This window comes from Dipodomys ordii, unplaced genomic scaffold, assembly GCF_000151885.1.
Source record: "Dipodomys ordii isolate 6190 unplaced genomic scaffold, Dord_2.0 Scaffold1, whole genome shotgun sequence".
NCBI lineage: Eukaryota > Metazoa > Chordata > Mammalia > Rodentia > Heteromyidae > Dipodomys > Dipodomys ordii.
Genome location: NW_012267217.1, coordinates 59,332,908 through 59,351,395, shown reverse-complemented (window position 1 = coordinate 59,351,395; position 18,488 = coordinate 59,332,908). Strand labels below are relative to the sequence as shown.

Below are 18,488 nucleotides of genomic sequence, written 5' to 3'. Positions count from 1 at the left end.
TGGGCATTGGTGGCTCATGCCTGTAATTCTGGATACTCAGTAGGCTGAGTTCTGAGGATCATGGTTCAAAGCTGGCCCAGGCAGAAAAGTCCATGAGACTCTGATCTCCAATTAACCACCCAAAAGCCAGAAGTAGAGCTGTGGTTCAAATGGGAGAGTACTAGCCTTGAGCAAAATAGCTCAGAGACAGTGTCTAGGCCCTGAGTTCAAACTCTAAGATTATCATAAAATATGATGATAATGATGATAATAATTATTATTATAATACCACCTGTGACCAGACCTGGAATGTTAGGTTCTGCTATTTTAAAAGTGGCTCTGCATTTCTAATATGCAGCCAAAGTTAAAGATCACCAAACTCAATACAGGTTCCTCAGGGATATCATAGGTCTATCACCTGCAGGTAAGATTTGAAACTAGAAACCAGATTCCAGTGGTTCATGCTTATAATCCATCCTAACTACTCAGGAGGCTGAGATCTGAGGATGGCAGTTTAAAGTCAGCCCAGACAGGGAAGTCCATGAGACTCTTAGCTCCAATTAACCAGCAAAAAAAGCCCCAAGTGGAAATGTGGCTCAAGTGATAGAGTGCTAGCCTTGAACAAAGAAGATCAAGGACAATGCTTAGGTCCTGAGTTCAAGCCCAGGACCAGTGCATGTGTGTACACATGTGCATGCACACAGTGTGGCAGATGGTAACAAAGTCCATGATCATCTATCAGGGATTGAGTAGAGGGTAACCAAGGGGCAAAGTGGGAAGAGATGATGTCAAAGGAATGGCTAAAAAGGCTTGGATGTGTCTCAACAGAAAAGCACTTGCCTAGCATGCATAAGGCCCTTGATTCCATTACTAGCACTGAAAAATAAAAGGTAGATGTTAACAATAACTGAACTGTAGGGCATAGGGTTTTGCAGATGGGTCATTTTTCCACCTTGGATAATATGAAACATCTAGAGTTTTTTTGAGAGATTAGATATACATGAATGTCAAGAGTTTCGACTCATCATAATGAATGAATGTGTTGCTCTTTTATTTCTCAACAAGGGTAAACCTGGTGCCCTGGGACCCCCTGGCTTCAAAGGAACAAAGGGTGACATGGTTGTAGCAAGAGTTAAAGGTGAGCATGAGTAATCACTGAGACCTGTGACATCTTTAAAATGGTATATGGCTCATTCTTACATTAATTTCCCCTGTGACCAAAGGTCAGTGCTCTATAATTTACAATAGTTGAGATTGCATAAAAATGATTCTCTGCCCTCCCTAAAGTGGTGCCAATGTTGAGCCCTTGGAAATGCAAGTGCTCCTTTTGTCATGGATTCAAATCCTCACGGTAATGAACTTGTGTTTGAAGCAAGACTTCCGTTCATTTGCCTGCTGTTTACTTACTGCTTTATAGTATTGTGTGTTGCACAAGAATATTTTTAATTGTAAATAATAGATGTTTAGCTTAAAGAAGGTTGGAGAAGAAGAGTAATGCAATGGCTTACCTAAACAAAATATGAAAGCATAGGCATGGGGTTGTTCAGGAATACCCAGGTCCAGGACCTTGGGTCACAGACAAGAATCTCTAAGCCATAGCTTTAATGAATCCAAAGGATTTTGGAGGGGGGAGGGACACAGGGTTCCAGGAAGCCCAAGTTTATACAGTCAGCAATGAAGAGAGTTTTGCTTGGTCAGCTTAGGTAGAAAAGTAATTTCAGAAAGGATTGTTTTGTGTAGAGCAAGACACTAATTATGCTTGTTCTTCCCTTCCCTGGGGACAAGGAAGTGAACACTGTGTAATGTCACCTCAGGCAAAAGGTAGTTCTACCTCTACTGACGAGGATAAAGGGGAAATTCACAAATAAGGAGATTCAATCGATTTGGCAATTATCATTCACCCTCTAGATGACTGGAACTCCACCAAGCTCCCCAGAGTCAACGCTATTGTCTTTATCTTTACTCCTCTCTTTTTTTCTATATTAACTCCTTGCTGATAAAAGCTTGAATGGCTTTCGGCCTCTGTTTCTAGGGATCAAAGGAGAAAGAGGACCTGATGGGCCCCCAGGATTTCCAGGCCAGCGAGGACAGCATGGTCAAGATGGACGCGGTGGAGAAACAGGGGAGCCAGGACCCCCAGTATGTACAATTCTCCTGCTATAGAATTCCAGTTTCTTATGAGGTCTCCTCTTTTTTCTCCTTCTTACTTTACCTGTGCTCATGTATGTTTGCCTCTGTTACCAACATGCTGTCACCAGTGGCCTGTTAGCTCTCTGCCACCAAAAGGTAATTGTTAGAAAAGGTGTGGAATAATTTGAGATGGTCAAAAATCCTTAATAGTAGTTCAGTCATGGGAAGATTTTTGTGTCCCCTGTCTTTGAGGAGTTTATTTTCTTTTGGGATGATTATATCTTGCAAATCCCTACAGAGTGTAGATCTAATCAGTGGACAATGGGGTCTGCAATTGAGCACAAGTTCTGATCCTAAGCTTTAGCTCTGTTTCCTGATGAAGAAATACATGAGGGTAGGTGACATGGTACGAATCCGCTGAACTGACAAATATTGGCTTTAGAAAACCCCATTGACCAATGATGGGTGAATAATGTGCTGGTGATGAAGGTTAAAACAGTAGGAGACATGATTGTTGCTAAGAACTTAAAATATCTTAGGCATATAACCTATTTTTGAATGCTTAGACATTACAGAAAATGAGCTAGATATTTGATGCTTGTAATGATAGTCTATTAATGGCCAATTACCTTCCCAATTTTGCAGTAAGGAAATGATGGCTTAGAGTATTTTATTCAAAGTGACTCATCTGTCAGGTAGGCTAAATAGAAGTGAGGACTCTTGGTCTGCTGCATTCCCAAGTGTGCACTGTTCTGGCCCAGCCAGTGCTATCTGCCCCAGGAAATGGAAAACACAGAGTGCTGTAAAAGGGAAGGGCCAGGCTCTGATTTTACAGAGATCCGCAAGAGAGAATATGCATGGATAAGAGTCAGAGATTGAGGACTGGACTTGGTGGTGTTGATTCCTTCTAGCCTTTCAGATGGATCAAGCACATGAAAATTGTCAGGGTTAGATTTGGCGAGCATTGTTTTGTTTTTATTGTGAAAATACCATACAAAAGGGTTATAATTACATGGGCAAGATAATGAGTGCATTTCCTATCAAGCATTGTTGCCTCCTCCTTTGTTTCCCCTTCTCATCCCTTCCCATCTCCTCCCCTGCCCCAGCCAAAATTGTAAAGTTCGTTGTGTTCACTCTTTCTACTTCAAAATCTTTGAGAAACCAATAACATAGAAAGGTACTTAACTATGGATGAGACTGGCGAAGAATATCTGAAACACTCACTGGGGAGTGTGTGGGTGTGGTGGGGGTTCCTACATTCATTGAAACCTCAGGATTTTTACAGACCTGGATGGAAACTAGCCCAGGCTGACAGCAGGAGAGGATCCAGCATTCTGAGCACCCTTCATTTAGTGTAGAAGAAGATTAGATCCACCTGTGATCATTGTGCAAACAGCTCTGACTTGACTGCACCATTCCTCTCTCAGGAGCTGTTAAGCCTACTGCCCAGCTTCTGGGGTCTCCACAAATGACGTGGGACTTACAGAAAGGAGCCCCCTATTTAAGGAATCTCCAACAAGTGATCCCATAACTCTTTTGTTATTGTTAGTTTGTTTGTGTACTAGTAATAAGGCTTGAACTCAGTTCCACTTCTGGCTTTTTGGAAGAGTCTCACAGACTTTGCTGCCAGGGCTGATTTTGAAATTGGATCCTCCAATCTCAGCCTTCTGAGTAGCTAAGATTATACATGTGATTATACTGGTGCTCCACTCCCCACGAGTCTTTTATCAATATATCTATATATTAATCATCTTTAAGCAGTTGTACAAAGGAATTACCATTCAACATAGAAGTTTATGAATACACTGTGATCAATGTCACCCCTTTCAACATCCCCGCCGACTCCTCCCTACCCACCCCTTCCCTCACTTTTCTTAATTTTGTAGTATATATATGTATAGATCTATAATTTTTGCCATTTAACAAGGCAGCTTATGAATACAATGCTTCTTAATCTGTGTTACCCCCTTCAATATTCCCATCTGACGTTGACCCTCCCCTTGCCTTATTTTTCTTAATTTTGTGGTATATACAATGAATTCTTGGTTGCATTTTCCTGCTGTTCCCTCTTCGTTCATCTGCCCCTCGCCCCTTTGCCCCAAATCCCTCTTGCATGTATCCATTTCCTGGTGTTAATTTTGTTGGGCTTCAACCCAGTCTTTTTAAAAAACATAGATTATTTGTGCTTTCCATAGAGTCTATTATACTTGAGTTAACTCATTCGTAACCACTTGCATACCACCCAGTGTATTCGCTTATAGATATTACAGGCACATGCCAGCTACCACAAATGAGAGAAACCATACAACTTTTGTTTCAATCTATAGATCTGGCTTACTCCTCTTAATTTTATTTTTCCCAAGTCTGTCTATTCCCTTAAGAATGGTACAATATACTTCTTTCTAGTGGATGAGTAAAACTCCATTGTGTATATATGCTCCACATTTTGTTGACCACTTGTCCACTGAGGGACATCTGGGCTGATTCCATATCTTGGCTATGATACACAGTGCTGCAATGAACATGGTTGTGCTGGCAGCAGAAAATAAACGATAACAAATGCTGGCATGGATGTGGCCAAAAGGGAACTCTATTACATGGATTATAAGCTTGTTCAACTACTCTGGGAAGCAATATGCAGGTTTCTCTAAAAAGATGAAGCATAAACTACCCTGACCCAGCAATTCCACTCCTGGACATTTATCCAATAGAGCTCACATATCTACAGTTTTTTTCCAGACCAGATGAAAATTTTCCAGCCAGACATACATAAGCATTGTTGCCTAGAAATACAGCTGGTGATTCACTATAGGGTTTCTAGAGGAACAAAGGCCAAGCAATCAACCAGAGGTCCAACTGTCATGAAGAAGGGAGAACAATTTAACCCTTTCTCCACACACATGGAGGGTGATGGAGCCTTTTCAGAAGAATGTAAGAAAGCAACTTCAGAGAAGAATCTTTTTGATTCAGACGTTTGTCAGCTCCCTTGGCTTGCTTATTTCTATGTGTTCTCACTCAGCATTGAGAATGGTTTTCATAACCTTCTGTACCTAAGATTCAGCACATGTACCTGTAGAGTGTATGTGTATGTCAATGTGCAACTATGTTTGTAAAACATTAGGAAGAATCTAACTTAATAATTTGAAGTTACACTTCCTACAGAGGAACTATCTCTTTGAATTATGGACTTCTGTCTGCATTTCTATAGCTTGCAATGATTGCCTGATATTCATGGAGTTTTCAAAGATCAGTAATTGATGCTTGATGTCTACACCTTCCAGGGCGGTCACGAAGATGCAATCCCAGGTGCTAAAGGGTTTCCTGGACCACCAGGCCCTCCAGGGAAACCGGGCCCCATGGGGCCTCCAGGGCTGGGATACCCTGGTCCACCAGGAGAGAGAGGGAAACCGGGACTGCCAGGCCGCCCTGGTGTGAGGGGCCCTGATGGCGCCAAGGGGCAGAAAGGTAATTTTGAATGTTTTTGTGGTACAATGTCAAATGAAATCATGAAAGCTAAAGAAAATTTCTTTTTTTTTCTTTTCTTCCCTCCCTCTCTCCCTCCCTCTTTCCCTCCGTTCCTTCCTTCCTTCCTTCCTTCTTTCCTTCCTTCCTTCCTTCCTTCCTCCTCTCTCCTCCCTCCCTCCCTCCCTTCCTTCCTTTCTTCCTTCCTTCCTTCCATCCTCCCATCCTTCCTTCCTTCTTTCTGGACAATGTCAGCGCTTCCTTCCCTCTCTCCCAGTTTTTCCCTCCTGTCCTTACCCACAAGTTGTATAGTTCATTTTCAACAGTTTCCTGTGAGTACCACTGCTGCATTTATTTGCCCTTTGTCCCTCCATTTCCTTTTCCAAAGGCAGAAAACAAACAAGCAAGACAAAAAGAAAAGAACATTAACAACAAAGAAAAAATTTCTCACTTCCATTTCCTGAAATTTATTTCAATAGTAGTTTTTAAAATACATTTTTATTATAAAAATACTGTACAGAGGGGGTTACAGTTACACGAGCAAGGTAATGTGTATATTTCTTATCAAGCATTGTTACCTCCTCCTTTGTTTTTCCCCTACCATCCCTTCCCTCCCGCCTCCACAACTACATTCCCCCCCTCCTCTCCTCTCCCCCTCCCCGCTTAAATTGTAAAGTTCATTTTTCAATATAGTATTTTGTATCTCATTGTTACAATGGGTCAACCTGTGTCCCTATTTAAGGATTTTGTTTTTTCCCTTCCCCTCCCCAAATGAGAAAAGTGTATATACAAGATACAGGGTACCGACATTAAATACAGTGAAAACAGGGGTTATACCATGGGGGAGGAACATACAAAGAAACAAAAAAAATCACATGATACACTATAATACATTAGGAACAATAGCAAGAAAGAAAAAAACTACTTGTACCCTATCTTGGGGTTCATTTCATTTAACATCATCTTATCTGGTCATATGTACATAGCTTTTTGACCTTTTCTGCTTGCCCCAGACATATACTAGTCATTGCAAATAAGGGAAACCATAGAATAGTAGTTTTTTATATGACCAGATGCAAATAGGCATTTCACTTTTGTGTTCCTCTCCTAAGAGTGTCCTTCTTTTGTTTCATTGTGACTACCTAGAATTAAAGTGAGTTTCTTCTGAACAAAATTATTATCACTACATCACCCCACTAAGTGAACTTGCTATCAAGTGCTATTTAAATTTAGCAGAATCTCAAGCAAACAAAAGCAATGCAGCACAACGCATATTTAAAACAAATCCTCAAAGTGCTAAGTTATCATCATTACTTTATTAGCTTGGTATTCCAAAATTGCTTTTCATTCATTTCTCAGTATTGGCTCATAAGTCTTGATTATATTAAAGTTACACATATATATTCAAAGTATTTATTTTTATAATCTTTTTGAGATAATGCAGCAAATGTTCATAAAAGAAACACTAGTGTTTCATTGAAAAACATGATTGTCCATGAAAATTCAGTTAGAAGGGAAAAAATTAAACTCAAGATATCAAACATATCTGACAGTTGTGTGAAATTTAAACATTAACTTACTTTCAGCATTATAGCAGAGACTCTTTAAGAAGGTAGCAAAAGGATTTACTGGAGAAATTTTTTTCTTTAGGAATGCGTACATATGCTTTGGCTTATATTGTTCTAAAGTTTTGAAATAAAAGAATATATTTGCTTTTCTCTTTTGACAAGGGAAAGGCCAATATCTTTGTATTTGATTAAGTATACATTCTAAGACCTAGAAAAAATCTAATATGAGTTTATTCATATCATACATCTTTGATTTGAGAGCATATAAAGTAATAAATTATGCAATATTATTTATATTATAAATGTGAAACCTTCAATTTTAGTAGCAGAGCTCAGAAGCATAAGCTCTGGAGTCTTATTGTTCTCACCTGTTTAAATGGAGATCTAAAAACAACCTTGTCGAGTCATTAGAAAAGCAAGAGACAAGATATTTGAATCTCCAGCCCATTCTAGGCCTTTATGAACCAATAGAAATGGTGGCTTTAATTAATATGTAGCCCAGATCGCTGCCTTTGTACAAGACCCTGATGTAGAAAGTTGAAGCCAAGTCTTGTGAACTCAGTGTTGGCCCCTTACCACTATATCATGGTTTATCTATGTTTCTTAATTACCTTAATTAACCTAGGCCTAGAAATACATTCTTTTTTTCCCTAGCTTATTGAAATGGATACTTCTTAGAATAAGTACTTTTCTTATCTTTCTAGACAATTGCAAATCATATTTCATGACAGATCTAGACATTTGATATGAAGGCCATTTAAGTGATCTAATAAGTCTTGGGAGTCTACTTTGTACCTTTCCCTACACTGCATGGAATCATAGCTTGAATGGATTATCATTGAGACTCCTACTGCGTAAGGCTCTCAGCTGTGTAAATGATACTTTTTTTTCCAGGTGATACCATTCTTTGTAATGTGACCTACCTTGGGAAGCCTGGCCCTCCAGGTTTTGATGGACCTCCAGGTATTATTATTGTTGTTGTTGTTGTGATCAGGGAGCGGTTCCACATGATAGAAAAAAAATACTAAATCCTGAGAACCAGTCAGGGCATTTCTAGCATTGTTTTCAGGACTATGGGACTAGGGAAAAGCATATTTATGGTATTTAGCAGCCAGAGTTCCAGTCTACTGGTATGAGCATGCTTTTCAAATCTCTGCAGAATAAAACTTGATCATTCATCAGCTGAAATTTCTGTCCATTGAGAAGTTGGAGCTCAGACTGTCTTTTTCTGTGTCCCAAGATTAATACCTGACCACCTGTTTATAAACTATAAATTTTACTCTCCTCTGCTTCCTAATGGGGCCAATGTCTGACCAGAATTTTCTGAAAGACCCTCCTACCTGAGTCCCTGAATGTACTTTCTCTCATCTGATTCTTTCTGATCGATTTTTAATCTGACTCAAATTCCAAGTATCTATCTGCACATGCACTGGAACTTGAACTCAGAGCCTGATCCCTCGCCCTTAGCTTTTTCCCTCAAGTCTGATGTTATCCTGTTAGCTCCACTAGTCTCATGGTTTTTTCTGCCTTGCCTGGATTCCAACAATGATCCTCAAATCTCAGCCTCCTTAGTAGCTAGGATTACGGATGTGAGCCAGCAGAGCCTGGTTAGTACTTTTTTTTTTATTATGACCAAAGACATTTTATTTTTACCTACATAAGTTTTAAAGTAGAATACTTGAATGGAAAACATTTAGTGCCATCATGTCACCCTGAATGTCAGCATTTCCTCTCAACTTTCTAAACAGACAAAAGGTCCAAAAAAGTCCATAAAATGACTATGCCATCCATAGTCATTTGCTTGTATTATGATACTATACATGCTACCAGTTTTGAAATCTCAATGCTGTAGGAAGATAAGCAGTTAGTTTCGCTTTTATAATCTGTTAGATAGTGATGGTTGCTTAGTCTCTGGCCCTAGTCAGCAACTCAGGTTAGCAATCCACATTCCAGCGTAGGGGCAATGGGTAACTTCCATATATGACTGCAGAAATGCAAGAGGCTGGCACACCTGCACAGGCTTACTTCCCATCTCAGACTGATTCACAGCTGTTAATAGCTCACTGGCCAAATTGAGTCATACGACTGAGTCCTAGGTCAAAGAGATAGAAGAGCCACAGGCAATGGTGAGAGAGTAGAAGCATACGTCCAAGTTAGCAGGAGAGCTGTTGGCTGACTCATTGAGTGTTCATTTCCATGCATCCCTTGTCATGCTTGAATGAAACATGTTTGATTGCTTTCAGCAGTTTTAGCTTCCACTGAATGTTCGCCTTAAGATGGTATTTGTCCCGTCTTTGAAGTTCGCAGTCCAGACATTACTTTAGCCGAGATAACTCTTAGTAGAAACTCAGAGATTTAAAATAAAATCTTAGATTCTGCTGCTGGCATCTTCCCTCCTCTACGCTATGTAAGCGCAGATGCAGTGACTCACAGACCTTCACTCTCGTGTTTTCTCTTTAGGCCAGACACTAGTCTGCATAAGGCACGAAGATTTGTGTTAGATACCTGTCATACAAAAACACCAAGACAGATAGATTGATAGCTAGCTAGCTAACTAGATAGATGATTCAGGAATAAATGACATATAGATAAAATGATACATAGGACATATGCATAGATAGATTCATAATATAAGCATGCATAAGTCCACATATACGTACATGCATACATATATATATATATATATATATACATAGACACATATATAGATACATATATAGATACATAGATATAAATAAAGATATCCCAAAGGGTTTTAGGAAGTAATTTTTTTAATTGGGGTCTATGACACTGGTTTACATTTTAAAAGTTATCATTTTAATTTCTGGATAAGTATATTTAGTAATCTGCTGTGAATGTATCTAGCATGTTTTTGTCCTTCACAAAAGCACTCTGTGAAGCATTGATTAGAAGCATAGGACTCACAGAATGCTTTTGTGATCCATGATAGGTAATATCTTAATGGTATAAAATATACATATCCTTAAAGGTACTTAGCACAAGCAGTGGTTTCCATTTTCCATGTGATCTGTGCTTCATTGGGTCTGTGTTGTGTTGCTCTTGTTTAGGTCTGAAGGGATTTCCTGGCCCCCCAGGTGCTCCTGGGCAGAGGTGTTTGGATGGACAGAAAGGCCAGCGGGGCAAGCCAGGAGCATCAAAAATACCAGGCCCACCTGGTAAACAAAGTATTTTTCTACTTTGGAAATTTCAATCAGGAATTTTTAAATCGTTTTTAAAAAAATGAATGACTTTAAGGGAATAAGAGGCAGCCTTAGCTAATGGGAAATAGCTCTCGATACATTAAACTTTTAAACCTGTGTTGTGACAACTTGGAGCTCACAATCATTTTATATCCTGCCACGATCCTTTCTCTTTACTTGTGAGTTATAGGCCAATACTAGTTCTTTGCTTGCTCAGTTCAGAATGCTCACAATATGAAGAAAAGAATTAGGGAAATATTGCTGACATACGAAACACAGAATTACAATTCATTTCTCCATAAAGTGGACAAGAACACCTTTCCCTACTGTTTCTCTAAGGCTATAGAAATACATTTTTATTAAATATCTTTTAAGTAGTAAGTACATATTCCTGTGTTTCCTAGAAGTGAGATTTTTAGCAAAATAAGTCTTACATGTACTAGTTCTATCCTGTGCATTTACAATTAAAATTTGTTGTTGTTGCTGTTCAACAGGCTTACGTGGTAACATGGGAGACCCAGGGTTTGAAGGGGAGAAGGGGTCCTCTCCCCCTGGACCCCCAGGTCCTCCCGGGCGACGTGGAGTAGATGGTCAGAAAGGAATCCCAGGAGAGTCTGCATTTGGTCACCCAGGACCCCCTGGAAATAGGGGTCTCCCAGGAGTGCCAGGGATGAAGGGGGCCAGAGGTCATCCAGGATGCCCAGGGGCTGAAGGTATGAGCATCTCAGCGATTCCTACAGTCTAGGAAGCCTCCTTCAATTTGGAATAAGTCTCTGAATAATGCTTAGACTACCTCATCTTGGATAGACAAAATAAATGCCTCACCTTCATAGACAGGCATGATGACATGTCAAATAATTGCCTCCCCAATGCTGCCTTTGGATGTTATTGCTCATGTTCAAATGCAAGTCAGCACAGTATGTCTCCACCAGCTCAGTGGCATGCATCAATTCTGCATGTCAGCCCACCTTGGGTATGGACCACTATGTTAGCTCCGAGAGCAGGGACCAAGCGCAGGGACCAGATAGCCACCTACTGTTGCCAGTATCAGGACAAGCAACTCAGAAGGCAGATCAGTGGAGGAGGAGCTCAGGGGAAGCTCTGTGGGCTACAGACAGACTGCATTTACACGGGTGACAAAATGAGGGGCTTTCCCTCCAGCAGGTAGAACAATGATGTACATGATGGCCTGGATACTGGTTCGCATCTTTTTCTGAAATTAAGACTTTTTCTAGAGTGGAGTTTCTCCAATTTTAATGAACATAAATATAACCCAGGGGTTGTCATTATGATGACCATCTTCAGGGCCCTAGCCTTTGAAATTCTGAACCTTTATATCTAGGCTTGATTCCAGCAGTCTGAATTTCCAGGAGTCCCTTGGGTGATGGTGGTCAACGTGTGGGTCCCACACCAGACACTCTTTGGGCTTCTTCCCAACAGAGAATGGACCAGTTTATTTAGGCAAGTTAGGAGAGCTGGTCCTTATCAATGTGGGTTTTCCTGTCTTCTAACTCAACCAAACACCAATCAAAAATATTTAGAAGAAAAATGTATCTGTACTGACATGTATAGAATGTTTTGTGGTCATTATTCCAATAACAATACAATACATCAGCTGTGAACATCATATTAGATATTACAAATGCTCTAGAGATGATTTCAAGAGAGTGTGCATGTGTTCTGTGCAAGTGCCATTTTAGAGAAGCGATTTTAGGTTCTGTGGATTTGAGCATCTGAAAGGAGAAAGCCATGGAACCAGACCCACACCCCATTTAGCGGTACAGTCCAATCAGAGAGCACGAGGGGAGTAAAGCCCCACCTTTACTTTAAGACAAGCAAACATGGTGTTTTGTTCATCAGCATAGTGAATACAAAGCAACAAGCAATTGAAAAGGTAACAAGAAAATATATGAATCAAGAAGGGACTTTTGACAGGTTACTACTGCTCCTGTATCTAATCTAGATAGGAAAACACCTTTGTTTTCTCTTCAGTTAAAGAAACCATTGGAAATAAGAGTTACACTCCAAGAAATACTTTTCAGCTACTAGCTGAAGGAACAGTGCAGTTGTAAATATTATAACAAATCAAAAGCATAAAAACTTAGCCAATTCCTACACATTATGAAGTAATCCAATGACCATAACTATGATTAGTATTTTTAATATAGAAACAAAACAACACATGATGGAAACAGAAAAGTAAAATTGGCTTTTAGGTTGAAGCTTGGGACTATAATTGATTTATTTTTCTTTCTGAAGATTTATGACATCCTGTTTCCAATAGACAGAAATTTGAGAGTACACACGATAAAAAATCTATAAAATGCAAATTCACACAATGCCCATCAAGTTTGTAAATGTTATATATTTGATGTAATAACCGTTGTAATGGTAGAAGCTAATTAGAAGCAGGAAAACCACGTGATTACTTGCCTGAATAATTTCTTCCTCATCCACGTGACCATACCAAGCAACTCAACTGTGTGTTGGATCTCCAGGCATTTGGAGTTCACTAAATCTATGAGTAGAAAAATCCACTCATTTGAGTTGGGAACTTATTTGAGTCAGGATCAGAATGTCTGTTTCAGTACTGAGGTGTGTGAACAGTTTAGTATAGGCCATCTACACAGTTTTAACCCACACATGTTGCAGATGCTTTGTATTATTTCAGGAGCAGCTGGCGTTCCCGGCTCCCCGGGTCTCAAAGGCTCCAGAGGCAGAGAGGGAAGCCTTGGCTTCCCAGGTATTCCAGGCCCACCTGGCCAGTCCTGTAGCAAAGGCAGTGCGGGCATCCCAGGCCAGCCAGGGCTTCCTGGGGCTCCTGGTAGTCCAGGTAAGTGCCAACAGGTATAAAGAACTTGAAGGTGTAAGTAGGGTATTTATCCTACTTATAAATTAATAAGCTCATCTCTTATTCTTTTTGTAGATATTCATAGAATTGTAAGTTCCAAGACAGAGGCAAAAGACTGTATTACCTCTATAGTTCATATTATTTTGTGTCATTTCTCCATGTCATCCTATATGTGGATGGCTAGATGCTACAGCCGCAGTGGTTTGCATTATTTGAGAGGAGCAGCAGACCTCAGCAGCACTGCTTCATAGCAGTCTTCAAGCAAGCCTGAATATTGTATTGGGCAATGCGCTGTCACACCTTTCAAAGTTGTTTGCTGCAAACACAGCCTTGAGAAATAGGCCAGTTAGAGCCTCAGGATCTTGCATTTTTGACATAACCAGGAAGACATAAAAGAGTATAGAAGTCCTGTAAATGTCTATCTTCACATGAGGTGCTTAAGGGGTTAGTCCATCAAGGTTTTTGTATCAAAATGTGTTAGGTTAGGTGATTTATGAACAGCATACATTTATTTCTTGCAGTTCAGGAGGACATGACATCCAAGATCAAGGGACCAGAGGATTAAGTGTCTGGCAAGGAGTTGTTTGTCACAGATTCCATGCAGCATGTGCACAGCTCACAATGTTCTTTAAAAGATCACGAACGAACGAATAGTATTCATGAGGGCTTTCTATGAGGTTATTGATGCACCTCATAGAATTTCCAGTATCTTAACACTGGGAGACACATAGATTCATTCGAGCAAACTTTTCTGGTGTCAAACCACAATCTTGTAAATCTCATCTTCCTAAATAGCTATGATTATAGGTACGAGCCACTGGCTGCCTTTCCTTTTATCCAAATGCAAGATGTGCACTTGAAAACTTGTAATAAGTTTAGGACCCAACTTGTCTCTACAGCCTAATCTAACAGCAGTCATGATGATGATGTTGCTCTGATGTTCACAATTCTTTCATTACAGTGAAGGAAATACCTGGTAAGCTTTTCTGCCCTATTAGTTTCTCTAAGAGTAAACATGAATGAATTTTTTTTCACCCCTATCCATTTCCATTAAAAATAGAGTTGCTACTATTGTTTTAAGCCAATGAGTACTGTTTTGCTTTGGATGAACTAATTTACGTTTCTGGAGTCTCTGTGTCCTGCTGAGGTTTCAGTCCGCATATCTGGTTGTACCTCAGGTGCCCCAGGTTGGAAAGGCCAGAGAGGCGAAGCAGGGCCTTCCGGACCGGCTGGAATGAAGGGCTTTCCCGGACCCCCGGGTCTGCCTGGAGCCGATGGGTTCCTAGGACCTCCAGGAATCCCAGGCCCCCTTGGGGAAGATGGGTTACCTGGTCTTCCAGGCCCAAAGGGTAAGTAGTACTTTGTCAGTATTGCTTTCTATTTTATGAATCAATGATCAAGAAAAGCCTGCTACTTAGGACCCCACTTGGAGCATGTGCCATTATGTTAGCTTGACTTTGTCTTCCCCTTACTGGTGCCTCCCTTTCCCTTATCTTCCCGTTGCTATTTTCAGTGGCAGAATATCTTGGTGGAGTTCAATGGTTGAAAGGTCCAGGGATGTTGAGTTCATGAGATCAGAGGTATTTCAGCTCAGAGGACTGTGAGACCCAATGGAGTCCTAGGTCAAGGGAATACATTTCACTTTGGCTGGGCCTCTAGCCTCCTGCTGTGAAAACTTGATGGGATTAGAACCCCAGAGTGTTAGGACCTACATGTTGTACCCATAGGTAGAAAGCAGGACTGGGTGAGAGGGCAAAACCATTAGCAGCCATGATGAGTTTGACAACGACTGTCTACTTTCAGTGCAAGCCTAGAAGGTGGTGGGCCTTTGTAATTCTAAGCGAACCACAAGGAACACCTACGGAAGAATCACACCAACCTCTCTAGCATTTTCCTTAAAAAATTAATGTTCTCATTTCATCAGGGCCCCGGGGCCTGCCTGGTTTCCCTGGATTTCCTGGAGAAAGAGGACTTCCAGGCCGAGAGGGTCTGCCTGGCAGAAAGGGAGAAATTGGACAGAAGGGCTGGCCTGGTTTTGGAGGAGACCAAGGAGTAAGAGGTGCCAAAGGTAAGCACATTTAACAACGCACAGATGTAATTTTAAAAATGTGCTTAGACCATATTAAGATAGTCTTAGAAGAATAAAATATGACTATTTTTAAAATTTAAATGTCTTAGCTTTCTTTAGTTCTATGGTGTTTACTGTAGACCTTTAATTCATTTTCCTTGTGACTCAATCTTATTACATATAATTGTGGTAAATAAATGGTTCTTTTTTAGTGGAAAATTAATGAGTAGTTCCTTGGTGTGTGTGTGTGTGTGTGTGTGTGTGTGCGTGCACGTGCATGCACAGGCACATGCACCTGCATGTATGTATGTGCCTTAGGGGCTTGAACTCCAAGCCTCAGTCCTGTCCTTGTGCTTTTTTGCTCATGGCTAGCACTCTACCACTTGAACCACAGCTCTGCTTCTGAGTTTTGATAGTTTATTGTAGACAAAAGTCTCATGAACTTTTCTGTCTGGGTTTGCTTAGAACTGTGATCCTCCTCCTATCTCAGCCTTCTGAGTAGCTAAGACTACAGGTATCAGCCACCAGCACCATGCAACAAGTGGTTCTCAATGCATTGATTTATAGCTACTGGCTTACAACTTCTCCACCTGTTAGAAGAGGGGACAGACAGGGCTTTGTCCTCTAAGCCATGTTTCAATTAAATCAGGGATTGGTCAAACTTTTTCTGTAAAGAACGTGATTGATAATAGATCTCAGGCTTTGCAAGTTTTGCAGACTCTGTTATGATGACTTAAGTCAGTCTTTAGAGCAGGAAAGCTACCATAGACAATATGCAAGTGACCACAAAAGAAACATCTTCTAATCACATTTTCTTTTGGCCATTAGAATTTGAGTTTCATACCATTTTCTCAAGTACTTAACTTTCACAAGATACTGTTTGGTGTTTTGAGTCCCCTCCCCTGATCCTCACCATTTAAACATGCAGAAACTATACATCATCAGTAATAGAAGAATTTGCAGCAGGAGGGGCTGAGCCGTGAGCTGTAACTGGCCGAGTTCTCAAGCAGAATGCCTTGGTAGTGGCCTGGGATTGAGTTGCCCCAGCTTCATTCCAACGAAGTTATCATTACTGTAAAAATGGAAGTGCTGTGACCGCCAATTTCCATGTTCCGTGTCATCTCTACTTCAATATTTCTAGTGTTGAGAGTAATGTTTGACAATTCTTAGGAAGGAAGTTTTTGTCCATAAAGCTTCTCAGTTTAACTCAAATGACTTTTCTTCTTTAGTGATTTATTCTTCCATTATTTCTTTCTTCGTTAGTTTATACATTTTTTATGTAGAATGGAGGAATCAAAAAAATCACTCTTTGCTACCTTAAATTAGTGATGTTTGCTGTGTGTTTAGACGATTATACAATTTTTCCACCAAGAATTAAAAATTGTATTAATGTCAGATATATAGTTGCAAATTCACTCTTTGAATATTAATTATTATTATTATTACTGTTATTATTATTTTGGCAGTGCTGAGATTTAAACCCAGAGCTTCATGTTTGCAAGAAAGGCAATCACCACCTAACCACAACTTCAACCTAATTTTTTAAAATTAATTTATTGTTATTGTACACGTGATGTACCAAAGGGTTATGGTACATAAATCATAAAGAATAGATCTTTTTGCACAGTGTCACCCCTTCCCTTGCTCTCTCCCAGTGTTTCCCTCCCATCCCCACCCATGAGTTGTATAGTTTGTTTTCAACACAGTGTCTAGTATCCTTACCACATTTGTCCAACCTTTGTCCCACCAATTCTGTGCCTCTGTTACCCTCCCAAAGGCGTCTAAATGGACAAACAAGACAAAGGGGTAAAAGAAAAAAATACACTAGGACTTGATAAACTATACAGGTCTCTAGGAATTCACAGTGTGAGACCAAAGGAGAATGTTCTTAGGATAAGACCACATAGGTACAATAGCTATGAGAATAGAGATGTCTTCCAATGGGGAAGATATGAGTCTAGTAATTGGAGATGGGAAGTTCAAATCCTACATGATAAGCTGTAATGTAGACTAGAACTTTCCAATGCAACTTAACTCACCAAAGACCTTAAGACCCATTTGGCGGACTGCAGCAAGCCTTCTTCACTGAGCACTCATAGTGCACCAGCCCCCAAATCATCACAACGTCAGACCAGCAGGAACAACAGTGTCAAAGGGGCAGAGCTTCCTTTGGGCATTAGTTAGCTGATAACTCACCATGCATTCTCAGGCATACAGTTGAGCAGGTTGAATGGGGATTTGTAAGTGGGAATGCGACATGGTAACCGATGACTTGCGTGGGTAATATGTGTGTTTGTTTTTCCCTTGTATAATGAATACCTACAGGAACAAGAGGACCTCCTGGAGCTGAAGGAGAAATGGCCATCTTTTTAAAAAAGGGGAAGGCTGGGGAACCAGGACCTCCTGGAGAGAATGGGTTCCCAGGAGCGAGAGGTAAAGACTGGAGATTTTTATCTTCCCCAGATAAAATGAGTTCTGTATAGAACATTCCAGCTGTGGTGTAGATCAGACATGCTGCCTGCTTACAGGGAATTAGGAAAGATGAAAGATCATTTCTCAACTCAATTTGACGCTGAATGAAGTTGGTGATGACCTTTTTGCGTTTCCGTGTTTACTTAGCTGAAATCTCTGTTTGTCGGTGGGAGTTCTAGGCCTGAGGACTCATTCCAAGGTTTCAGCCTCTCATGTCTGCTCACTTGCTGTAATGGTCAAATACAGTAGTGCTGAAGGACAGAGAACGATGACTTTTTTTAATGTAGCATAGGGCATGCTGTAGGGAGAGACAGAGGCTTTCAGCCCATCCCTGGGGTTTAGGTTCAAATAGAGAGGGAATGAGGCTGGGATGAGTAGTAGTTACTCAATGGGTAGTAACTCAAGATTCCCATGACAGCCTTGGTCTGGTCGATCATCTCAGTGCTGTCAAGTGGCACCTGGTCACTATGAGAAAGGCATTGTGGTCTGCGGGGAGCAGTTTTGACTCTTGACACAAGATGTTATCAGTGAACCCTGTCCTTCCTGGATTCCACGCTGGCTGCAAGGTGATGCAGGGGAAAATGGCTCAGAACACAGGGCAACGGTACAAAGTAGAGGTTGTGGTGCTGAACTAAAGGTCCCTTTAAATGTTTGCAGGCTGAAGTGGTAACTCAGCTTCTAACTGCCTGGGAGGGAAGGAAGGAAGGAAGGAAGAAAGGAAGGAAGGAAGGAAGGAAGGAAGGAAGGAAGGAAGGAAG

At 40.6% G+C, this 18,488-nt stretch overlaps 1 protein-coding gene across 2 annotated transcripts in view; it reads left to right on the top strand.

Annotated features, from left to right (window-relative positions):
• Col4a4 (collagen, type IV, alpha 4) overlaps positions 1–18,488 on the top strand; it is a 118,134-nt gene that overhangs the window by 61,518 nt on the left and 38,128 nt on the right. For both annotated transcript variants that reach the window (XM_013010218.1, XM_013010226.1), the window contains exons 23-32: positions 1,045–1,117; positions 2,012–2,118; positions 5,391–5,574; positions 8,034–8,102; positions 10,208–10,315; positions 10,834–11,052; positions 13,011–13,172; positions 14,369–14,539; positions 15,115–15,258; positions 17,584–17,691. In XM_013010218.1, the coding sequence (XP_012865672.1) occupies positions 1,045–1,117; positions 2,012–2,118; positions 5,391–5,574; positions 8,034–8,102; positions 10,208–10,315; positions 10,834–11,052; positions 13,011–13,172; positions 14,369–14,539; positions 15,115–15,258; positions 17,584–17,691 (1,345 nt within the window). The remainder of the gene's footprint in view (positions 1–1,044; positions 1,118–2,011; positions 2,119–5,390; positions 5,575–8,033; positions 8,103–10,207; positions 10,316–10,833; positions 11,053–13,010; positions 13,173–14,368; positions 14,540–15,114; positions 15,259–17,583; positions 17,692–18,488) is intronic.